General features: G+C 41.3%; 3 protein-coding genes across 6 annotated transcripts in view; 1 reads left to right on the top strand and 2 right to left on the bottom strand.

Annotated features, from left to right (window-relative positions):
- The window catches only part of PSIP1 (PC4 and SRSF1 interacting protein 1), a 35,219-nt gene extending 28,452 nt beyond the window's left edge, over positions 1 to 6,767 (bottom strand). Inside the window, exons 1-4 of one of the 3 annotated variants that reach the window (XM_051772316.1) lie at positions 6,655 to 6,767; positions 5,919 to 6,099; positions 4,872 to 4,948; positions 566 to 704 (exon numbers count right to left, since the gene is read on the bottom strand). In XM_051772316.1, coding sequence (XP_051628276.1) covers positions 566 to 704; positions 4,872 to 4,948; positions 5,919 to 5,990 — 288 coding nt within the window. In that variant the 5' untranslated portion in view covers positions 5,991 to 6,099; positions 6,655 to 6,767. Of the gene's footprint in view, positions 1 to 565; positions 705 to 4,871; positions 4,949 to 5,918; positions 6,100 to 6,458; positions 6,551 to 6,654 lie in introns of those variants that run through there. The other 2 variants (XM_051772318.1, XM_051772317.1) reach the window with 2 other exon arrangements.
- A 3,931-nt stretch (positions 6,768 to 10,698) lies between these two features.
- Positions 10,699 to 14,431, bottom strand: LOC127463191 (uncharacterized). Its single transcript, XM_051772304.1, has 3 exons — positions 14,385 to 14,431; positions 11,812 to 12,200; positions 10,699 to 11,327 (listed from the first exon to the last, which is right to left on the bottom strand). Exons 1-3 carry the CDS (start codon positions 14,429 to 14,431, stop codon positions 11,158 to 11,160), a joined length of 606 nt encoding a protein of 201 aa, XP_051628264.1. The 3' UTR covers positions 10,699 to 11,157.
- The window catches only part of CCDC171 (coiled-coil domain containing 171), a 146,764-nt gene continuing 134,896 nt past the window's right edge, over positions 11,975 to 23,842 (top strand). Inside the window, exons 1-6 of one of the 2 annotated variants that reach the window (XM_051772314.1) lie at positions 11,975 to 12,091; positions 14,771 to 14,835; positions 15,092 to 15,246; positions 16,793 to 16,925; positions 18,369 to 18,543; positions 22,170 to 22,351. In XM_051772314.1, the coding sequence (XP_051628274.1) occupies positions 15,200 to 15,246; positions 16,793 to 16,925; positions 18,369 to 18,543; positions 22,170 to 22,351 (537 nt within the window). In that variant the 5' untranslated portion in view covers positions 11,975 to 12,091; positions 14,771 to 14,835; positions 15,092 to 15,199. Of the gene's footprint in view, positions 12,092 to 14,770; positions 14,836 to 15,091; positions 15,247 to 15,976; positions 16,143 to 16,792; positions 16,926 to 18,368; positions 18,544 to 22,169; positions 22,352 to 23,842 lie in introns of those variants that run through there. The other variant, XM_051772315.1, reaches the window with a different exon arrangement.

Here is a 23,842-nt window from a genome sequence, read left to right as displayed (position 1 = left end):
ATGCGACAGGGGGTAAAAAGCAGACATCACATTGCTTCCAACTGCTAGAATGAAAATACTGCACACTAGGAAAGGATGTACTGAAATCTTACAAGGATACTTGTGGAGAAAGGTACTTGGTTTTAGAATACAGAGACAAATAAAGTGACCAAGATTTCAAAAAAACACCGCTTTTCAAGCACAGTTCCAAAAATAAGTATCTCAGGAATACATATAGTTGTAAGTATGTTTATGTACATAGTTAAAAGTAAAACCTGAGGTGCACTGTAAAAAGTGTTAAACTTTTAGCCTTGTGCTCCAAAACTGTCAACATGATCTCTCATGAGCTTACTATGCTAAGCGGATAGCCCAAACCACCACACTCCATCTGAACAAACCCCATCTCTTTATGCTATCAATACTAGACACCAATTAAAAAAAATTAAAAATTTTAAAATATACGAAAATTAGTCTAACTTGCAGTTAAGTAAGAGCAATAATTTATAACCCTACAGCAGGAAAGCACTTATTGCCTTTCTCCCTTCCCACAAAAGCAACAAAGATTTGCAGCCTCTGCATAACTTACCTGCTGATGAGAGAATTTCACTTTGGGATTATTGTCAATTTCCCACAACCCTTCATTAAAACCCTTTCTTTTATTTGGTTTGCCATATTTATCTTTATTTTCTGAGTAAGGGAATATGTCCTTTGGTCCCAAAAATGCCCTTAAGGAGAGAAAGAACAAAATTCACATTTTCAATGGTTAGTCTTTTCAAAGAAGTATCGACCAAGTGTTATTAAGATATTAAATTCATCACTACTGTAACAACTATTCTGCTACATAAACATCCTCAGTTTTTTAAACTTTCACTTTCAACAGCCCAAGGTTTCCCTTACTGCCACCACACATATATAGACTTCCCTCCTTCCCAGAGTGTTGAGCGTCTAAGCGAGAAGTGGTCAATGCTGCATCTTAAGATTGCAGCTGACAGGTCAACCACCTACTGTGAACCAGATCAACTAAAAACCATCTAGCTTACAAACAAACAGAAAGAGCAATTGCTTCCTTAGGAGAAAAAAAAAATCAGGCTTAAGTGTGAGGAATAAAGAATCCTTGAATCTGGACAACAAAAAGCAAGAGCACAAGCTAAAGGAGATGAAATGGTTTCAACATTTCAAAATTATTAAATTAAAAATAAGTTAAAATTTAAAGCTTAAGAATATGGTTTGGGGCGTGAAAAAACACCACCTGAATACACTGACTGCCCACATCTTTTCAAGAATGCTATGCAATTCAGCATTAATTCAGTAGTTTTCTAGAGGGTAACAGGACCTCATAACTTGATTCATGAAAGTTAAATAATAAAAACTTTAAGGTGTTTCTTATTTTAAGCTTCTCCACACGCCATTTTCTTCATGAAGTAAACATGAAAACGATTTTACGTAATATACTCTTGTAGTAGAGGTCTTGATGCTCCCTGGGTATCTTTCAGACAAAGACAGACTCCTGCACAGCGCTATCCCTATTGTAAGCTAACGAATGATTTTACCTATTAGCTTTTCTCATATGATAAAGTCACAGTATCCACTACTAGCTTCCCAGAGTCAGACTTCAGAAAACAAGGTACCATGTTACTGAGAACCAATTTTCTGGTTCAAGCTGAAGAACAAAGACTATTTAATTCCTGCTCTCCCTTCACGACCTTTCGAAGTAAGGATTTCACCATAGCAATCCATATGCTGCTACCAGAAAAAGACCACCCTTTGGTGGTACCTTCTGAATTTCACTCTTTGCCTAGATATAGCTTTGTCCGATTGCAAATATATGAGATCCAACTATTTGAAAAGTTGCAGGTATTTGCTTTCTAAAGTATTGGAAGAGTTAATTAAGTACTTTTAAGCTCCACTCCACTATTTCCTTCATCATCCTTAAAAAAAAGAGCTACTTGAGACTTACACCCTACTAAACAAAGGAGAAAAAAAAAGAACATCTCATAGAAAGCTTAAACATTTTCACTCCGACAGTAAACACTCACCTATGTGCACAAGATATTAAGTAAGCCACTGTCAGAACAGACTGCAAATCACCTACCTCTTGGTAAGAGACAGAGACAATTCAGCCAGTGTGGGAAATGTGCACCTGCAAAGCCTATTTACCCAGACCAAAAAAGATGGGGAGGAAGACAAAGAGAAACCGGAAGGGCAAAAAACTGGAAAAACACTGCCTCCCTTCTTCCCTGTCCTTTTTCCAAAGTCTGTAAGCCTCTACCCATATTGATCAGACATTGAAAAACATCTGAAACCAGCTGCTGTGAAAATGTCATGGTGCTGACTGGGTTGCTGTAGTTAAATCCCCATATACCAAAAAAGAAAAAGAAACAAGAAAATTGAATGAAGAGAGATTATCCTAATACACAGGCTCCAGAAACTAGAGTTCAGTGTGACCTTCTCTCTGTGACCAAATAAAATTTGCACTGATGTGTTTCCTGGCACAACATATTCAAATGAAGCTTTTATTAAAATACTGTTTATTTTATTACTCTCCCAAAGCAGCACAACAGTTGGGTTTTTTTGAAAAAATTATGAGAAAACAAAGAAAAAAGTACAAGATTATACTTGTTTGCAGTAATCTGCAAAACTGAATTAATATTATTCCTAAAAGTCAAGTAAGAATTACCCCCAAACCAGTCTTGTTTTCCTTTTTCCCCACAGTTCCGTTTTTGTGTTGTAGCTATTCACTTTTTAGCATAATCAAACTAATTTTGTGGATTTTCAGAGTTGCCACTACTTACAGTAAGCCGAACTGTATATGTACAGCCTACTAACATGCTGGAGGTACAGAGTGTCTAACTTTGCACAGGTGTGTACGAATTAACTGTGAGAAGCACAGCAGAGAACAAGTTTACCAAATTTACTTTATTTCTCAGAAAAAGTACAGAAAATTGTTAACTCGATGTAATTCCTGATGGATCACTAAGTCACTATTTACAACTACAAACCTAAACAAAACATGGAATATCATTCTCCAATTTTACCTGATCTGTTCCTTCCTATTGTTACTTACAGGTACCTGCTGTAAGCAGTAAGTGAAAAAAAGAAGTATAAGAGCTTCACCTGCTACCACTTTACAGAGCACTAGGTAAACAAACATGCTTAACAAACATCAGGAGACAGCTGGGTCATGGAACACCCTGTACATTACTATATGTATGAAATGAAGGCAAGAAGTTTCTCTTTATTCTAAGGATCTCTGAAATGCAGCAAACTGGAACCCACAGCCTAACAAAAAACAATCGCAGTAAAACTTTATTTTGTAACCATATCAATGAGTGAGGACTAGACATTTCAAATTTACTCACGTAAAGTACAAAAAAAACCCCAGTCACCAAACCTTCCAAACCCGCACATCTCTCAGGAGCCTAAGCTAAATCTGAAGTTGGCCATGATGCCTCACAAAATTTGCAAAGATATTTTTAAAGCTTTAGATAAGGAGTTCTGTCTCCCTTATATTCAACCTGTATTCCTAAACTTACAACTGCACAAAGCCTCAGTGCAATACAGAATGACACACATATTATCAGGAACAGAATCAAAGCAGTATCACGTTTCAGTGGCAAAAAAAAAAAACCTAAGAAAAAAAGGTAACCTGCCACATTGTTTAAAATGGTAATTAAAAAAATGGACAAGACAAACCTCGCTACGTTGAATCAAATTCCAGGAACCCCTCTTTACTCACAAAACCACACATACACACAAACCACAACCAAACTAAAAACATTAAAGTCATCAAAAGATCTACTGAAAGATGAGACCACTTAAAAAACAAAACCATACGGGCCAAGCATATAGAAATATTTTTCATCAGAAAAATCACTTCTTAAAAAAAAAGAACAAAGTAATAAGTGATGTCAAGAGAGTAAGGGATGATTATTCTTTAATTCAACTTCTTGTCTAAGCGTGACTTACTAAAAGATAGATGCAAACTACTAGATTAAGGCAATTTCAATAAATTTAATAAAATGAAGAGAAAAAAGCAAGGTCTTGCCACAAAACGGAAGAAATGGGAATACTTGTATACACAACTTTTATCTCTGACCTGCCATTTTATTAAGAAAAACAGAAGAATTAAAAGCACACCAGTACAGGTTTTAGTTTAGGATTTTTTTAAAATAACTCAACAAATGGAGCACTGAACCTGACGTTATAGATCTACACTAACACAACCAGTCATGCTACAAAGTAACACAATACCTTTCAAAAAGACAGAACTGCATAAATCCCAGCATATTAACAATCAAATTCAGCAGTGGAAGACATACAGTCCCTCAAAGCAAATGCTGAGAGTCCCCAGAGATCAGTATTTTGCTGGCTGACAGGTGTAAAGCTAACTGCACTTCCTCATTTTTCTCTATAGATCTCATAAAAAATAACAACACCCACAATCCAAAACCTCTCTAGAAAAAAAAAAACACAACAAAACCAACCCCAATATATGATCATCTGTGTGTTTCTCAAATTTTGACTACTTCGCCGTTCTCAGCCTTATTTCACTTTCTTTGAGAATATATTATTGAGCATTTTGAGGATATATAGGACTATAATTAAAACTCATTACTGAAAAAGGAAAAAACCCATCAGTCATACTACTGTGCGTATGATTTTTTTCCTTCTGATTAACAAAGTGTACACGGTATGCTTATGGTCTACTGTTCACTTGAACAGTTTAAGTAAATGTTAGAGAAGCATGTCTTGACAAAAGAGATTAATTTAGGAAGAGCTGGTCTGTTAATTAATACAACAGTTAAAAATACATTACATTCAGAGAAGATGATAACTTCTTGTCACTACATTTTAGAATGAAAAAAATATGCCCCTAAATATAAAGGACTTACGTCTCATGGGTGCCAAAAAAGAAAATAGGCATTTTATTCATAGGAGGTTTTACTGCTCCATCAGGAACTTCATCCACCTAAGGAAAACACAGACCATAATTCAAGTCAAATAACAGTTAAGAACTGTCTGGGGGAAATAAGTAAAAGCATTAAGCATTAAACAGGAATAAAAAAGCTTCTTTACAGAGAAGTAAAGTAGGTCTTGAGAGCTCTTTTTAGATGTATGTTAAAAAATACAGTAGAATCAAAAACAGTATTAGCAACAATTGAAAATGACAACACTTCTAATTTACAGCAACACTCTTCATATGACTACTTCTTTTGAAGGGAGAGATATGATGTGCTACAGGTAAAAAGCACAACTCAATTCCATACATGTACCTCCCTTCCTTAAGCAAAAGCAACAGAAAGACTTCCCACCCTTATGCTGACTTGATAACTTGCTGAAGTTCAAGTACTACCAAAAGCGTAATAAACTTTAAAAAACCCCCAAACAACTCCTAAGTCAGCATCTTAGCTAAATACTGTTTTAGCTACATTTCCACAGCCATCAAATGACCCACAGCAGTCCCAGAACCTGGCATGCCTCTTCCATGGGTGCAAGGAGAGCCTATTAAAGGACTGGACAAGCTACTACATAAACTTAGCCTATTTAACAGGAAGCATGGTAAAAATAGCTGACTTAGGAGTAACACTGTCAGAACTTCGTATTTTCCTTTAGCCAAAGAAGAGTAGTTATCTGGGAACAGTATTTTTGCACAGTTAGGGGCCTGCACGGCTCCAGCATCACACTACCATAGAGAGGTCTTCATTCCTGAAAGCCGAGTTACACAAATTAGGACAACTAATCACTACTGAACAGGGCTACTTGTTCGCAGTAGTACTTGTTAGGGGCCTGCAGTGTGACTGAGAAGCCGCTTCCACTCTCGGGAGTACGGCCGTGCCCTCACTCAGAGGAGGGAGGCTGGAGGCCGGAGGCCCTGTCCCGCACAGGTGTGTGAGCGCATCCCGCACAGAACAGAGGAGGGTGACGAGGGGGAGTCTTACCCGGGCCGGCCAATGCGGATAACCTTTCATCTTGGCAAAGATCAGGTCTCCAGGTTTGAAATCTCGACTCATGTTTTCTCACCGACGTGCCGCCCTGTCACCGCCAGGCGAGCGGGCCAAGGAAGAGCTCTGCGCCTAGAGCACCCGTCGAGGCTCTGCCGGCCGCCCGAGGTGCCCCTCGCTGCCGGGATAAACACACAGGAGCGGTGGGGCGGGCACAAGGGCAACACGCGAGGGCACGTCTGCAAGGCCGAGCGGCCCCGGCCGGAGCTACCGCGCCGAGCCCGCCCCTCGCCCCCGCCGGGAGACCCCCGAGGCGCCACGCGGGCAAGGCCCAGCCGCCCGCAGCGCCCGCCCTCCGCATCCCCCCCCAGGCCCGACCGGCCACCCGCCCCCACGGGCACGATGGCGCGGGAGCGAAGCGCGGGGGGCGTATGAGGAACTCTGACCGTCCGCCTGCCCTCCCTCCCTCTCTCCATCAAGCCATCCATCTCTCCCTCCAACCTTCCTTTCTTCCTTCCCTCTCTCCCGCCGCCTCACCAGGTCGCTCCCGCTATCCACCGCCCTGGCTCCCGGCCCGCCGCCCGCCGCCCGCCGCGGGAAACACGGTCACGCCCCTCCTCCCGCCTGAGGGCGGCACCGCCCGGCACACTGCAACGCGGCGGCGGGGGAGCTCCGCGACGGCGGGAGGAACCCGGCGCGGGCCCCGCCGCAAAACAGACGGCTCAGCTCCCACCTCCGCGCCTGAGAAAAACGCAGGCAGCCAGGAAGGGCAGCCGTCCGCCGGCTTCGAGGCAGGGCTGGGGGAAGGAATGGAGCGAGACTCCATCTCCCTTCAGCCATAGAAGTGGTTCGTTCCACCCCAGGGGGGCGGGGCAGGGGGCGAGGAAGAGGAGCAGGAGGAGCCGTGTGGCGCAGTCGCGCGGCTGCCTTGGGCCGCGGCGGAGGGGGAGGGCTGTCCGGGCAGGCATCCAGCGGGACCACGGGCACGGGCGAGCGGGATCTGCCCAGCCGCTCACAGACTGGAGTGGCTGAGGATTGTCACGCTTATCTGCAAAGGGGGCGGGTGCCACTGTCCCCGCGGGTTCCTTGGCCTGTCTCCCTCTGCACGAGCTCTTTTACTGAGCCCTCCCGTTCCTGGGCTTCTCATCCCATGTTGCTGCCAGCCCCGAAGCTACTTCTCTTTATGCCTTGACTTCCCTAGCATTCAACAAGCCGTGGTCTCAGTTTCTTAAGTCTACCGAGTTCTCACCTGCTACTCAGTCAGCACTAGCTCCTGGGTCTGGCGGGGTTTTTTCGTTGCTTTTTTTGTTTCTTTGGTTGGTTGATTGGTTTGGTTTTTTATAGAATCATAAATCAGCTGGGTTGGAAAAGACCTCTGAGATCATCAAGTCCAACCCTTGATCCAACACTGCCATGATTACTAGACCATGGCACTAAGTGCCACATCCAGTCTCATCTGCCTGGGAGAAGAGACCAACATGCCAGAGACCAACACCCACCTGGCTACAACCTCCTTTCAGGGAGTTGTAGAGAGTGATGAGATCTCCCCTGAGCCTCCTCTTCTCCAGGCTGAACAACTCCAGCTCCCTCAGCCTCTCAAATGACTTGTGCTTGAGTCCCTTCACCAGCCTCATTGCTCTTCTCTGGACCTGCTCCAGCACCTCAATGTCCTTCCTGAACTGAGGGGCTCAGAACTGGACACAATACTCCAGGTGTGGCCTCACCAGCACTGAGTACAGGGGAAGAATCACTTCCCTGATTCTGCTGGCCACACTGTTCCTGATCCAAGCCAGGATGCCATTGGCCTTCTTGCCCCCCTGGGCACACTGCTGGCTCATGTTCAGCTTCTTGTCCATCCAAACTCCCAGGTCCCTTTCTGCCTGGCTCCTCTCCAGCCACTCTGTGCCCAGCCTGTAGCGCTGCAGGGGGTTGTTGTGGCCAAAGTGCAGGACCCAGCATTTGGCCTTGGTGAACCTCATCCGATTGGAATTGGACCATCTCTCCAGGTCCCTCTGCAGAGCCCTCCTGCCTTCCAGCAGATCAACACTCCCCCCAGCTTGGTGTCATCTGCAAATCTGGTAATGGTACACTCGATCCCCTCATCCAGATCATCAATGAAGATATTAAACAGGACTGGGCCCATCGCTGATCCCTGGGGGACACCACTAGTGATCAGCCACTGACTGGATGCAGCCCCATTCACCACCACTCTCTGGGCCCGGCCCTCCAGCCCTTCCTAACCCAGCACAGAGTGTCCCTGTCCAAGCCGTGGGCTGCCAGCTTTTCCAGGAGTGTGCTATGGGAGATGGTGTCAAAGGCTTTGCTGAAGTCCAGATAGACCACATCCACAGCCTTCCCCCCATCCACCAGGTGGGTCACCTGGTCATAAAAGGAGATCAGGTTGGTCAGACAGGACCTGCCCTTCCTAAGCCTGTGCTGGCTGGTGCTGTCTGATTGCACTTAGGATGATCTGCTACATAACCTTGCCAGGCACTGAGGTCAGGCTGACAGGCCTGTAGTTTCCTGGGTCCTCCTTCCGACCCTTTTTGTGGATCGGTGTGACATTCGCCAACTTCCAATCATCTGGGACCTCCCCAGTGAGCCAGGACTGCTGGTAAATGATGGAGAGTGGCTTGGCGAGCTCTTCCACCAGCTCCCTCATCACCCTAGGATGGATCTCATCTGGTCCCATAGACTTGCGAGGATCCAAGTAGCTTAGGAGGTTGCTAACTGTTTTCTTATCGATTATAGGGGGAATTTGGCTTCCTGTCTCTGTCTACCAGCTCCAGAGTCCAGTTGTCCTGAGGACAACCTGTCTTACTGTTGAAAACTGAGGCAAAGAAGGTGTTAAGTACCTCAGCCTTTTCCTCATCTTTGGTGACTATGTTCCTCCCCATGTCCAACAAAGAATGGAGGTTTTCCTTGCCCCTCCTTTTACTATTGATGTATTTGTAGAGGCACTTCTTGTTATCCCCAATAAAAGTGGCTAGAGTGAGTTCAATGTTGAGTTTTATGTTTTGGTTTGGTTTTGTTTAACTAGCTTGCTATAAATTCAGACTTTTTGTTACTCCCCTTGTCCTCTCCCTACCTACTCTCTCCTCGCTAGCTTACCCATCCATATTAAGCTCCCTTCTCACCCAGCATTTCAGCCACTGCACACTCCTCTCCCGTTTCTGTCAGATGGTTCCTTGCTGAGCACATCAGCCACCTCCAACATCTGATGCTTTGCTCCACTGACACTTTTGCTCCTTTCTTCAAACAGAAGACCTCAGATCCAAATTTAGATTCAATCGCTTCTTTCACACAGCCTGCCTGTTCTGTTATGTCTAGTTCTAGTTCTTCTGCATCAAAAATTAGCCAGCCTTTCAGCTCTTTGTGGCTTTAACTCAAAGCGATGGTGCCACACAGTGCCCCCTGCAAGTCATTGTACTGTATGTTTGTGCCATATACTAGGTGCCAAAACCTGTCAAAAGCTGTAAGAGTTGTAGCACAAAAGATTACCCCTTATACTGTTTCACAGGGGCAGACCTACCCATTTTGTGCTTGAGTTCTCATCCTCAGTGTGTGGCCTGATGCACAACTTTCAGAGGCCAATTTTCTGCCAGCTGCTCTCTGTGCTACTTACACACAAAGATAAGACCTTGTGAGAAGAATCATCTTACCACTTTCAGCTTTGATACTGAAAATCAAGTTAGGTCCAAAACACCCACTGCAGTTGCCACAGAGCAAGTTGTGCTTTTTCTAGGCTCTCTTGTCCTTAAATGCAAAATGTTCACTTATATATGTTAACTGCAAAACTCCACACCATCTGTATGACTTTCTTTGAGGTGGGAAAGCTTATATTCCTGACATCAGTTTCCTAGAGAGTTAGACAAGATCTCACAAAAAAATAGAAAATCATCAATATATTAGACATATGAAAACCTTTCTTCCTATGCACAAAAGAATGACCTCTTGTGACAAAAGTTAGTTAAAAAATAAGACTAAGGTGGACTGTACATCTAGAATTGTTTAGAGGAAGATAAAAGTTTGACAGTGGCGCATATCTGCATTTGCAGACACTTGCAGATATGTACGTCTTTACTTTGCTGTACTGAATCATTCTTATTTCAGCAATACATAAAGTTTTATACTTTTTCCTAAATGAGAAAGTGTTGAGTACTGCAAAAACGGTGTATATTAATATTTTGCTACACAGGAATTGACAATCTGCAGGAATTCCCTTAGTTAAGTCACTACTCTGTTTAATCATACAGTTAGATTTCTCTTGAGCATCAGATTAAATAACTTCACAACTTAGTTTTAAAACAATGCTTTTGGAATCTCTCGAGGATATTATAATTTCCTCAGCCTTTGGAACACTCCTTTGAGTCTGACATTTTTCAGGAATCAGAAGCTTTGCACCTCGTATTAAAATCTGTGAAGAGCAGCTGAAAATATTTCTTTTTTTCTTAATTAAGGAAGCAACTCAAGGTGACTTGATGACATGAAAAAGTAGGGTAGGGTGTTATTCAAAAGACAATAATGTGACTAAAGCATTTTTAAAGGTAAAGAAACCAAAGTATAATTTGGTTTTTTTAAAGAGAGGAAAAAAATTGTTCAAACAAGTTATGTTTTGTATGTAATTGGGTGCATTTGTGCATGTTAAGTAACTGTAAGACTGAAGACAAAATACTGAAGCACAGAAGGAAAAGTGTATTTTGTAATCCAGACCTTGTACATGCAAGAGAGTAAGATGTCACACCGATGCTCTTACAAACTTCAAGGACCACATCAGCATTTTTTAGCAAATGGTTTTATTTTGAATGACAGAATCTCTAAGGCTTCAGCCAGACCTGCCACCTGGTGCTTGAGTAAGAGGTCAGTAGCCTGATACACATTAAGTTGTTACAAGCCAGGAATGAGCTTCAGAGGTGAAAAACAGTTCTTCCTGTGAGGAGTTGTACATCTGGAGCTTCTCACTTTGAAACAGTCATTCCAACTGTTGGTGTCGTGTCTGCAAGTGAAGCAGTTGCTTCTTTCTCTACCAAGGCCAGACCCACACTTAAGCACCATGTTCTCCTCTCTTTTTTTCCCTGAACATCAAGCACTCTTTCTAAACACATCATCAACAGCTCTTTCTGAAAAATAAGTTACTGTTGAATTCCATGTATCATATCACTCTGATTTGTTTCCACCTTGAGAAAAGGGAGCTGAGGGGAGACCTTATTGCTCTCTACAACTACTTGACAGGAAGTTATAGCGAGGGGGTTGTGGGGGTTGTTGGTCTCTTCTCAGAGGTAAAAAGAGGACACAATTTCAAGTTGCTCCAGTGAGGTTTCGGTCGGACATGAGGAGAAATTTCTTCACTGAAAGAGTTACCAACTCTGGAACAGGGTGCCCAGGGAAGTGGTTGAGTTCCCATCCCTGAAAGTATTTAAAAGTTGTGTAGATGTGACACTCAGGGACATGGTGCAGTGGTGTACTTGGTAGTGCTGTGCTAACGGTTGGACTTGACCTCAGAGATCTTTTCCGACCTAAATAATTCTATGGTTCTCTATATCAGTTGTATTTTTCTGTGTGGAAATAAGGAAAGGTGTTTGTTTAGCTATATGCACGCAGCAATACTTTTATGTCTAAAGTAATTTTTGTGAATCAGTGTAAGAAGGGGAGTGGTAACCTCATTATCCATCTCCCTCATCCACCCTGCTGTGGTTTTTGTCCCATGGTCTTTCCAAATAATTCACCTGTTTGTTTCTCTCAATAATTTGGGTGAAAAATGCGCTGTCCCGAATTGGAGGACATCCACACCTCAATCTGGCTCTCACGTTAGTCACGTCATTTTAATTTCCTTTACGCAGATTATATTTTTTGAATTCAGAATCCCTAAAACGTGTTTGTGATTGCTTACCCCGCTGTAAACACGCTCGGACGGCGGCAGCTTTGGGAAGGCGGGTGCAGCCCCGCTGCCGCCGGGGATGCCGGCAATGAGGGTGCAGCCCCGCTGCCGCCGGGGACGCCGGCAATGACGGCCCCATGATGACGTTCCGCCGCAGCCGGAAGTTGCCGTTGGGAAGGCGCCGCGTCCTTCCCGGCGGGACCAGCAGTTTGCGCGGCGTTTCCCGGAGCGGCCCCGGGGCGCTGCTGCTGGAGCTCTGTCCTGCCGCTGTTCCCGCAACCCTTCGTGCCAGGTAAAGCTCCAGAGCTGCCAGCACGGCGCTCTGCCCCGGCACCGCTTCAGCCAGCGCCGCTCGGGGGCTAGCGGAGCGAGGGGATGCTGCTGCTCTGGTTTTTAGCTTGCTTTAATTTTTTTGGTTCGCTTTAATGAAAACCTAGTGGTTCGTTCAGCCGAAATAAGTGCTGTTAAGTTTTTATACTTTGCAGCTCAGGTGTGCTAGTTACGCCTGTTTTAAATTAAATAAATCTGGTTAGATTTAATTTGAGTGATCTCAATCACGGAATGGTTTGGGTTGGAGGCGACCTGAGAGATTATTCAGTTCCATACCCCTCCCTGCTGGGCAGGGACACCTTCCACTAGACCACGTTGCTCAGAGTTCCATCCAGCCTGGTCTCGAACACGTACAGGGATGGGGCATCCACAACTTCTCTGGGCAACCCGTTCCAGGGCCTCACCATCCTCACAGTAAAGACTCTCTTCCTCATATCCGGTCTAAATAATGACGTTGATAAAGTTAGTTAAGTGTACGCAGAAGTTTGTGAGGAGAATATGACGCAAGTTTTGTAGGTAACACCCCTCGAACGTATTATCTCCTCAAGCAAAAACTTCTTATACTGTTTTGTTTAGGTCTTACGAGCCACTCCATGCCACTTGGATATTTTTTTTGTAATGAATTAGCATGTTTTCAGAGTGTATCCATTTGTGTCCTAATAAACTTTGGATATGTATCTTAACAAAGGAATGTTGCATTTTCAAAATCATTAGCATTCCCAGAAAACAGTAGTTAGATATTTTCCCCTGCCCCCAGGTGACTTCAGAGTAATTTCAGAAATTATGAATTAGTATTATAAATCATATAATTTAGAATTATGTGGGTTGACAGAGGACATTTGGATTATGTTTTGAGACAGATTTTATTTTTGCTGCAGCTATTGTTTGTTGGATAGAGATAGCGAATTTTATTTTGGAGGTGAAAAAACAGATTTCTGAGAAAATTTTAGTTGTACCAATTTTTTTTAATTTTTCTACTGTTCATTATCAGATTTTGCTATAAGTTTCAATAAAGCATGAACAAAGTATGGTATGAAAAACTAGTTTCATGGTGTTCAGAGCTACATCTTAATGTGAAAATTTGACACATTTAATAGAGGTATAGTTTCCCATACCATGATACCACATTTTTTTTATATCCAAGCAATTGATTTTTGTTGAGTAGAATACTCAAAATACTCTGTCAAGACGTTCTTCTCTTATATAAAGTTACAGTTTTTAGTGTGTAAGTCACCAGTAATTCAGTGGGCCTTAAGAGGTACTTAGACAATTATACCACAACCTGTACTTTAAAAATGAAGACTTAACTGTTTTCTCAGTTGAGATGAAAAGAAAGCTGCGTCATTTTCTCTAGGAGTGTGAATGACTGTTGTATGGTAATTAAGTGTTTGGGGTTTTATGAACACATGTACCAAGGTGAATTCTGATGGGTGGATGTTAAAAATCACAAATTTATATAGAATTTATGTTTATATTTATATATATAAAAATCACAAATATATCTAGCTATTCTTTATAAATATACTGCTTTTCTGTAAGAACAGAGCAAAACAAAACCCAAACCCATAAACTCAGGATTTTTAGAAATAATAAGTCTGGTTTTGCAGCATTTTCTGTTAAAATTATACATTGAAGCTGAAATGTGTTTTTTCCTCTTCATATTTCTAGTGCAGGTTATTAGCAACGGGAATGAATAAAATCAGTTTATAGTTAATATATTATAGCAAGTGCTGCTGTTGGAGAGTATAAGAAAGACATTAAGCTCTTAGCATCCAACGAAGGGCCACAAGGATGGTGAAGGGTCTGGAGGGGAAGCTGTATGAGGAGCGGCTGAGGTCACTTGATCTGTTCAGCCTCGAGGAGACTGAAGGGAGACCATATTGCAGTCTACAGCTTCCTCGTGAGGGGAAGAGGTGGGACAGGTACAGATCTCTTCATTCTCCCAACCAGTGACAGAACTTGGGGAAATGGCGTGAAGCTGAGTCAGGGTAAGTTTAGGCTGGACATCAGGAAAAGGTTTTGGAAGTGGTCACAGCACCAAGGAAGTGATCACAGCACCAAGCCTGACAGAGTTCAAAAAGCATTTGGACAATACTCCTGGGCACATGGTGTGACTCTTAGGGATGGTCCTGTGCAGGGCCAGGATGGCCTGATCCGATGGGTCCCTTCCAACTCAGCCAGAGATGGAGTACCGGCTAGTTTCTTGTTTGGACTGTAATATGGATGTCCATGTGCGGCAGCATCCAAAAACAAACCTTAATGTCTTGTCAATCTCAAGTGTTGAATACAACTTGTTCTTCATGTTACCTTGCTTTAATTAATGGAAAGAGCTCATTTATGAGTTTGCTGTTCAACTTGAAATAAATAATGGAATTTTTTAAAGTCTATGTTATAAATATGTTATCTGTATTGTTTGCTTTTTTATTAGTAACACTAAATTAGTGATTTTTTTCTAACTGGGTTAGAATGGAGTTATGTTCAATTTAGTATTTCTTCTTTATACTCCTAAATATTGCTGATATATATAGAGTAAAGATATGTCCAAGTCAAAAATTTTTTATGAAACATTTGGAAGACTTGCTATATTAAAAGCTGATGTCAGACATCATGCAATCATGGTGTATGCATTTGTCTCCCATAGATTTATTTTGAAGAGAAATGGAGTTTGTAATCTTCTTAGGAGAATAGAGAACTCAGAGGATCAATGTAAGCAAACATAATTTTTATCAACATTCTGAAAACCTTGACAGTGGATATTCTACTCTATTACTATATATATATTAACCTACAATATTTAAGCTTAGAAGTACAGTTCTCATTGTTGACTAAAACTGATGTAAAATTACAGTTGGTGGTAATTATTCACATGACGTAGTAACACTGTTTCATAACTGATCATGAGTGTTAACCAAAGATTCTTTTATTATGTTGCCAAATAAACTAAAGCATGTCTCTGTTACAGGTTTTAATGCTTTTATGATATGGAAGAATAATCTTTGAAACTTATGAAGTAAAAGTCAAGGTTTAATTTTCCAGAGTTTATAGACTTAAAAGCTGCCTACTGGGCATCATGAGTTCATCCTCTCAAGTCAACTGCTCTGTCACAGAAACTAAAAGGTGAGCTCCACTTCTGTATTTTTAAGTCTAGTAGTACAGTTATTGTTTTTGTGGTTTATTTTCTAGATCCCTGAAAGTACATAATTCAGACTGAAGAAGATGGTGTGGTACATGCAAGCTATGCAGTGTCAATACAGTCATTAAATCACAGAATCGTAGAATGACCTCAGTTGGAACGAACCTCAAAGATAATCTAGTTCCAATCCTCCTGCTGTGGGGGGATTGGACACCTTCCATGAGACCAGGTTACTCAGAGCCCCATCCAACCTGGCCTTGAACACTGCCAAGGATAGGACATCCACAACTTCTCTGGGCAACCTGTTCAGTGCCTCACCACCCTCACAGTAAAGAATTTCTTCTAATATCTAGTCTGAATCTACTCTCTTTCAGTTTGAAGCCATTCCTCCTCATCCTGTCACTACATACTCTTGTAGAAAGTCTCTTTCCGTCTTTTTTATAGGCTCCCTTCAGATATTGGAAGGCCGCAATTAGGTCGCCCTGAAACCTTCTCTTTTCTAAGCTGAGCAAGCTCAATTCTTCCAACCTTTCCTTGTAGGAGGGATGCTCCATCCCTCTAATCAACTTGGTGGCCTCGTGAGGACTTGCTCCAACAGGTCCATGTGCTTCTTTTGTTGGGGACCCCAGAGCTGGATGCAGCACTCCAGGTGGGGTCTCACCAGAACAGAGTAGAGGGATAGAGCCCCCTCCCTCGACCTGCTGGCCTCGCTGCTTTGGATGCAGCCCAGGATACAATTGGCTTTCTGGGCTGCAGGTGCACACTGCTGGCTCATGTCTAACCTCTCATCCATCAGCACCCCCAAGTCCTTTGTGGCAGGACTACTCTCGATATGTTTGTCCCTCAGCCTGTATTCATACCAGACATTGTCCTGACTCAGGTGCAGCTTGCGGTGCTCAAACGTGGGTCCAGCTACCTGCCAAATAGTTGTTTTTTTTTTAACTGAAATAACAGTGGAAATGAAGATAGAGATTTTTTTAGAGAACTAGACCTTTAATTTGTATTTTGTTTGTGATCAGTTGCTTCTCTGTAGTTTAAATGTATGTATCTTTGAAAAAAAAATCTGGAAGAGTGAGGTTTGCACCCCATATATGCATTTGTTTTATGACAGAGATGTTTTTGAGATGGTAAACCATGTTAAAAAATGAACTTTACTGTGGAGGCAACCAAAACCTTGCTGGTCATTTTAATGTATGTGATTGGAGTGGTGTTTTTTAAGCATTCTGGAAGTTTATTGAATCAATAAGGAAAATAATGAAAAATAATAAAAAAAATACTGAAATCAACTTTGGGAAATACAAAGTGCATATCTGTTTTAAGCTCCTGCTGCTACATCTGTCATATCTTGCATAATAAGCAATATATATAACCCTTTTTTCAAAAGAGGAATAGTATGATTCCAACTGCGTGACATAATTTTACTTAGATGAATGTTTAGAACTTAGGACTCAAAATCTAATAATTAAAATAATGGAGCATTTAAACTTGAAAGGAATACTCAGTTTTTTTTATAACATTCTTATTTTGCAGCTTACATAATGTGGAGTGTGAGTTACTCCAGAATAGCAGTGAATCAGATTTGGATGCTGTTTTAGATCTGAAATGGAAACTTCTTCAAGCTAAAGCAGAAAATTTAGACTTAACTATTCAACACAATCAAGAGGTAAAGACTTTTATTCACTTTACTACTCTTGAATAAATGTTTTCTTTTTTCATTAAAATAATACTCTCATGTGGCGGATCAAAAGCACAGTCACTAACTGAAAAATAACAAGGAAGGTGTCACTGTAGAGACCTCATACCTGCTCATAGGAACTGCTAGCACCTCTACTGTCATAGTTAGTTAAAGGTGGATGTAGGTAACCTGAGCACTTCAGAACAGCAAAGTGTTGCAGAAGAATTTTGTGCACCCCGAGCTCAATGTAAGAGGTTGTTTGTTTGTTTGTTACTTTTAATCAAGATAATTCCAGGGATCCATTTTATAGAATCACCCCACAGTTGATGGGGCAGTGGGAAAATAATGACTTAACTGAAGCACAAGAGCAAATCATTGTGGGAGAAGCAGGCGTCTCTTAGTTTGGGTACATACTCGGATAATAAATGGATATGAAACAGCAAACTTGGTTTATTGGCTGGATTTCGCCAAAAACAGATGAATGAACACCCACATCAACTGCACCTAGCAGACAGCTAAGAGTAGATTTGTTGCCTGTAGTAGTAATAGTCCTTCTTCAGCAGCACAGTTTAAACCAGGTTATCAGCTGCGAGATTGGCATTAGCAAGAGTGGGAGGTGTACCTCGTAGCAATAAATTGAAACCGGTTACAGCAGTGCCACACTCAGTGGCCACCTTTTCGTGTGTTTGCTAATGAGAAAGCTGACATTCGAACTAAAGAAAAGATTAAGTAAGTATTTTCTTTTACTTCATTTGAACATGCTACTTTGTACATGTTCTGAAGAAATACGTAATTTACTTTCCACCTTCTTGTGTTGAAATTTGATTTTCTGGATCCAGTTTTTGGCAGCAAAGATTACACTATGTTTCTTAGTCTGTATAATATCCCTTTTTAAAATATTTTTCATTCTTAGTTTGTTCTGTTAACATTAATAGCATTCTGGTTTGATTTCTGGACATTACTGGACTGAATGTTATGCTTGTGCATATACTTGTGAGCTATTAGATGTCTGACGGTCTACTGTCCCAATGTAACTGTTTTTGTGAGTGTTAAGGAAAGTTTCACAGAAAATTGTCTGTGAAATATAGTGTTTCTGTTGTTGCATTTTTTCCTCTGAGTTGCAGGAAGATGACAGTATTAGAATGTTAATTTTCTTAAGGCAGTGTGTTTTTTGAAAAACAGGAGTATGCTGAATATACATGAAATTCATCCAGGAATAGGATCAGTTTGCATGAAACCAATAGAAGTATCAAAATGGGCATAAATATGCAGTTGCATGAGTATATTTCAAATTCAAGTGGAAATAGATGGCAGTTGTGAATGGGATTCAAAATATCTTTTAAAAATATTCTGTAGGTGTATTTCTGTAACATTTCGCAGTTTTTCACAGGAACATTTTTGCCAGTTTTCTGAAAGAAATTTATTTTCTAGGTGTCCAAGTATGAAAGCCAGATAATCAAATTACGGTCGGAATTTGAGAGAGGAGAGGCCATTCGACAAAGTCTGGAGTATGAATTGGCAGTTGCAAGAAAAGATGCCCATCTGAAAATGTGTACTGCAGAAGAAGAGTTAAGTGATGCGAAAAACAAACTTGTGGAACTGCAAGGTAAGTTTCAAAGAAGCAAAGATGGGATAAAGGCTAAATCAGTTCCAAGTCAGTAAGATAAGTGAGAATCAGGGACTTAATTAAATTTTCTAGTTACTGCTCTTTTTCTTGGATCTCTCTTACCCTTCCTATCTTTTATCCATCTGCTTTTGAAAACTCATAAGAGTTTACAAAATTCCTGTCTCATATGTGGATTAAAACTAACGTGCCAGACCTTTTTTTACCTCTTGCTCCTTACCTTCTGTTATTCCTTCCTGTGTGTCTATATGCAGAGCTTTAATCATGATTGATTTGACTATCTCCACATCATGGTTATCTCCATGCCCAGTAGTCCTTCCTTTTCCATTTCAGGGGAAAAAAAAGAAAGAAAGAAAGAAAAAAATCCATTCCTCTTAATTTGTTTGCATATTTGCAGCAGCTTTACTTCCAGAAGTTCTCCTCATACTGCTATTTTCTTTCATCTTTTCAAATGTTTCACGCTTTTCATTGTTCTTATCTGGTTTATTTTCTTCTTGTCATCTTTGTTTCTCTTTTTAAAGGTAATACATGTGGTGACAGTAGTATGTGGAAAGGAATGATTTTATCTAGGCTTTTTTTTTCCTAGCACTTTCATATTCAGAAACTCAGATTTCCTTCATACTCCTCAAACAGAGAGAGATTTCTCATTCTTACAAGTAAGTGAGGTGCATTTTTAGTTACCTAAACTGGTATAGTATCTTTTTAATCTAGTACAAGAGGTGAATTTGTGAGTTTGATGAACCTTTGATATTCAATGAGGAGTTTGGAGCGCTACTCTTGAAGATTTTAACCTTCCAAGAATGGAAGCAGATTCTGAATCTTACAAGTAGTAAAAGTACCAATTGTTTTTAAAATAATTGGAAGGCTGAACTTTCACTCCTTTGGAGAAACACATGATATATACAAATCTAATGGATTGCAAACTGGAAGAATTTTTTTTCCTTTGGAAATTTCTCTGTGATTGCAAGCTGAAGACTTGAACTGCTAGTTTCTCACCTAGAGAAAAGCTCTTTCTTTCTGTGCATGCTCACTCTACTGATAATTTCCTTACCAATTTAGAAGTGAGTAGTGCCATGCCAGCACCAAGAGGCAGGACTCAAAAGGGACTGATGCTGATGGAGGAACCACAGCACAGTGACCCCAGTCTGCTATGTTGCCTGTCACCTTCATGAAGGGACTGGGCTAACATGTGGTGAGGGGACTGGTGAACAAAAAGGGTGTAGGAGGGGTTTTGCAGAGACAAGGGATGTTTTCTTGAATGGATGTGTGTATATGTGTGTGTGTGTCATGGTTTGAGATAGCCCCAAAATCCAATCCCCTAGTCCTAGCCCCCTTCCACATCTTAACCTAATGTGAGATGTTTTTTTCCAGACAAAACATGCCTGACTCAGAATGGGGGAAAGGGAATATATTACAATGACTGTACAAATAAATATTATAACACATTATACACACGATCAACAACTATCTCTACCATGACATATAGTATTTACAATGGATCAGATCTCTTCTCCCCTCCAAATAAAAGTCCAGGAGGGAAAGAAGGACAGATCCCTTCCAGTCTCAAAAGCAGGAGAATCTTCTAAGGCAGCGCTCTGTCTGTCGTCTCCACATGCAGCAGCTGACAGCTGGATTTCTGCCAGCACTCACGAGGGAGGTATCCAAGCTCCCTCGGCCCCTTGACGCAGGCAAAGGGGTCTTCCGTGGGCTACGTAACCCCAGACAAGGTCGTTCCACCACGGTCATATCACGAGCACAGGGGGCTTCGTGACGGTCTGGTATCTCCAGGAGATTCAAGCTCCTTGCAGGGCTTCTGTGCCCTGCCTCCAGGCTGCCACCTTGGCAGCAGTGCGAGGGGGGAGCCAAGGTCACCCCCTCTGCATTCCTCTCGGAGCTCTCTAGCTCCTTTCTGCAGTGCGTGTCGCACTTCGAGGCTCTTTCAAGCAAGAGTCCATCATCTTCTTCCTTCCAGGAGGTCTCAAAGGAGTTTTGGGGGGTGTGGTACAGTTCTTACCCCAAACTCTGTCTCTCTGCTGCTAGCTCTCTTTCTTGGAACAACACTGTGTGTCTCCTGCTTGGCTGTAATGCCTCTGCCACATCTTATCTCTCCTGGCTCTCTGCCACCTTCTCTGGCCAGTGTTGCTTCTGCTGCCGCTGCTGCTGCTCTGCTCACAGTGAAGAACCATCCCCCAGTTCATAGCTACTAACACTGTTCCATGTCCCTGTAGCCCCCAACCGGAGCTGGGGGGCCCCAGAGGCCCCAAGGGGCTCAGAGCCCCTTCCTCGTGGCTCTACAACATGACTACCATTCCTCAACAACCAAACTACAACTCATCTCTTCCCGTGCTTGTGATATGTTTACATTTTTTGCAGGAGCACCCATTGGACCGAACTTCAAAACTTCCAGGGGTTTCCACCCCTTGGGGTCTACCACTTTTCTTAGCCTCTGGGGGAAAACAAGATCCAAACCACTACAGTGTGTTAGTTTCTTTCAGTACCATAGCCAAGAATTATAATCTGTCAACTGACAGTAAATTCCATTGGTCAAAATTTCTCAAACTTTTTGTTTCTGTGACAAGTGCAAAAAACCTCAAATCATCATTGTGCTTAATCCTTTAGTTTCTTTTCCTTGGTCACTTGGAACCTTTCTCACCTCATGTGGTGCTTTGATGTGACCCCAACAAAGCTTCTTAGACAGAATGCCTCATTTATGCCTTGTCCTCTTCAGTATTTCTCCAAATTGTTTTTCTGCCATTCTCATTGAATACGACAGTCTTTTCCTATTGTTGTGTCCACTGACTCTCTGTGTTGTCTTAACGTACCTCTTCTGTTCTTTTCATTCTTCTCTGACTAGGAAGAAATTTCAGAAAGCTGGGATGAATTTGAGATAAAAATCTGTTAGAAAGTGGTGATCACTTAATTGCCAGTGTAGTTAGTTGTGTTCAGTAAAATGAAAGGCCAATACAAAGTATTTTCATCTGAAAGCCAGTTAGTAAAATTAAGCAAAGCTCCTATAAAACTTCCTGCAGGTAATGAAGCTTCCCCTGGCATTTGAGCTTTCACAGAAGCTGGGCTGAAGATTCAGATCTCTTGCACAGCTATAAGTTTCACTGGAAAAGCTAAACCTTTGCTTGCTAGCCCAACATGTCTTGGGTTTACCTCCCTTGCATGGAGCAGGTGCCTGTCTTTACTGTCACTTAAATTGAGCTCAAATTTAACTGATACAGACTAACATCTGCATCAAACATTACATTTGGAAATAAGCTGGCCAAATGTAGACATCTGAAAATAAATCCTCCATGCTATAGAGAGGTCACTTGAAAGAGTTATCTCAAGTTTTTATTCCTTTCCAAGAGGAGAAGAGTTTTAATTTGTAAAAATCTCTAAAATATTCCTATCTCCTTGTGTGAAAGATGCTATAGGAACACAAAATTTGATAGTTTGTTTGTAATGAAGGTGGTGCTCTCCAGTGCTGGAAGTGTTAATATTCCAGTATATCACAGGATATCACAGTACACTGAAGAACTGATGATCATCATACTTTTTTTTCTGGACATGCTTTGCAGAGCTACTTGTACTTTTTGTTTCTCTTTTTCTGTAAACAATAGTACTCAATGAAAACCTTCAGCAGAAAGCGATGGAGACTGAGAAAATATTTCATAATGCTCAGCAGAAGTGGGAAGAAGAACAACAAAGACTTTCAAGGGCAAAGGATGATATCAGCAGAATTTACAACAATGAATACATATTCCTTCTTAAGGAAAGAAATGAAGTAGAAAGGATTTTGCTGGTATGATATTAATTGTTGGAAAGTTGCATGAGATGATGGCTGGAACTTTGTTGATGTGAGGTTTGTAGTGGGTTGAGGTCTTTCTGATTTAGGAAAAAATCCCCCAAATAGCTAAATACTGCAGAATATTTCTGAAGTATGTAGCCTTAGAAAGTTATACTTAGTGTGTCACAGTCTTTCTTGCTTTGATGAAAAGTGTTGTGGCTGATTTTGATGGTAAACCCCTAAACGAAGGTACCAGTGCAGGGTCCATTTGCACTGTCATGTAATGCTGAGTTAGTAACATCAGGGACACCCAACACCCACTGACTCAATTTCCCTGTTACTTCCCCGAGTCTGATATCCAATAGCCTATGAATATGAAAATCATTTGTATAATACGAAGACTACATACTTTCAGAGAACCTGAACAATGGTGACAGGATTTCCAGCTGAGCATTGTACATTATTCGCTCCATACCACGTATGAAAAATAACCATTGTTGGAAACCCTGCCATTTGGTTAGATAAAAATTACCTAATACTAAGAGATCTATTTTAGACTGTCGGTTTTTGTTCTTCACATAGTTAATTTCATCGTATTTCCTGAAAAAAGTAATTTTCAAAATTGTATTGCACTGATATGTATAAATCAGATGTTAAATGTGTAAAAAGTAATAAAGGTATAAACTTTTTTTTTAATACAGTCAAGCTATTCGAAACTGAAATATGTTTCCAAGAAATCAAGTAGTATTGTAGTATGGAAGTGCTGACTTAACATACCTAACTTTTACCTCCTCCACAGGGACACAAACAATGATACCAATGTACTTTAATAATTTTTGTCTGTTTAAATGACAAGTGAAATACATGGTATATTAGCTATGTAATAATACCCTCTGAGGGAAAGCTAGAATGTATTCAGCTGTAGGTATCCTTCATAAAAAGAAGTTTAGTGCAAAGGCTCTGTTAAGGCTGACAGACATTTATATTACATAATGGATGCAGAGAACAGATTGCTTCTAAAAGATCAATTTTATAAATTCTTTTCTTTTACAGCACCTTTTAAAATGTGACAAACTTGTGCCAGTTGGTCTGGGCACTGGTCAAGCAGTAGAAAATTTTCTGATTGCTTTCTTCCTGCCCAGTCAGCTCCAAGCTGGGGATAGTACCAAATAGTCTTCCCAAATGACACTAAACCACCCTTACCTGGCAGCTTGATAGCCAGTTTCTGACATCAGACTTACCTGTTGTATTATGTTATGGTGCTGTTGGTCAGATTCTATCTGGCACCTGTAGAAGCAGCTCTTACGACAGACAGGGCAGAGAGAATCCCTTAATTATGTGTATTTCAAAAGTACTGTGTGCTGATTCCTCAACTGTTTTAAGGCAAGATCTGAAAGGAGGGGTTTATAAATTATGACTTCAAATGTGTTGTGTATTTACAGTCCTGTTTAAAATCATTTATAGTTATTTTGAGTTAAGAAATGAAAGCTAGATAAAAGTAGATTT

Source organism: Manacus candei, unplaced genomic scaffold (genome assembly GCF_025592945.1).
Source record: "Manacus candei isolate 608988 ecotype Guabito, Panama unplaced genomic scaffold, ASM2559294v1 h1tg000152l, whole genome shotgun sequence".
NCBI lineage: Eukaryota > Metazoa > Chordata > Aves > Passeriformes > Pipridae > Manacus > Manacus candei.
Note: the sequence above shows the minus strand (reverse complement) of the source record. Positions and strands in the feature narration are given on the sequence as shown.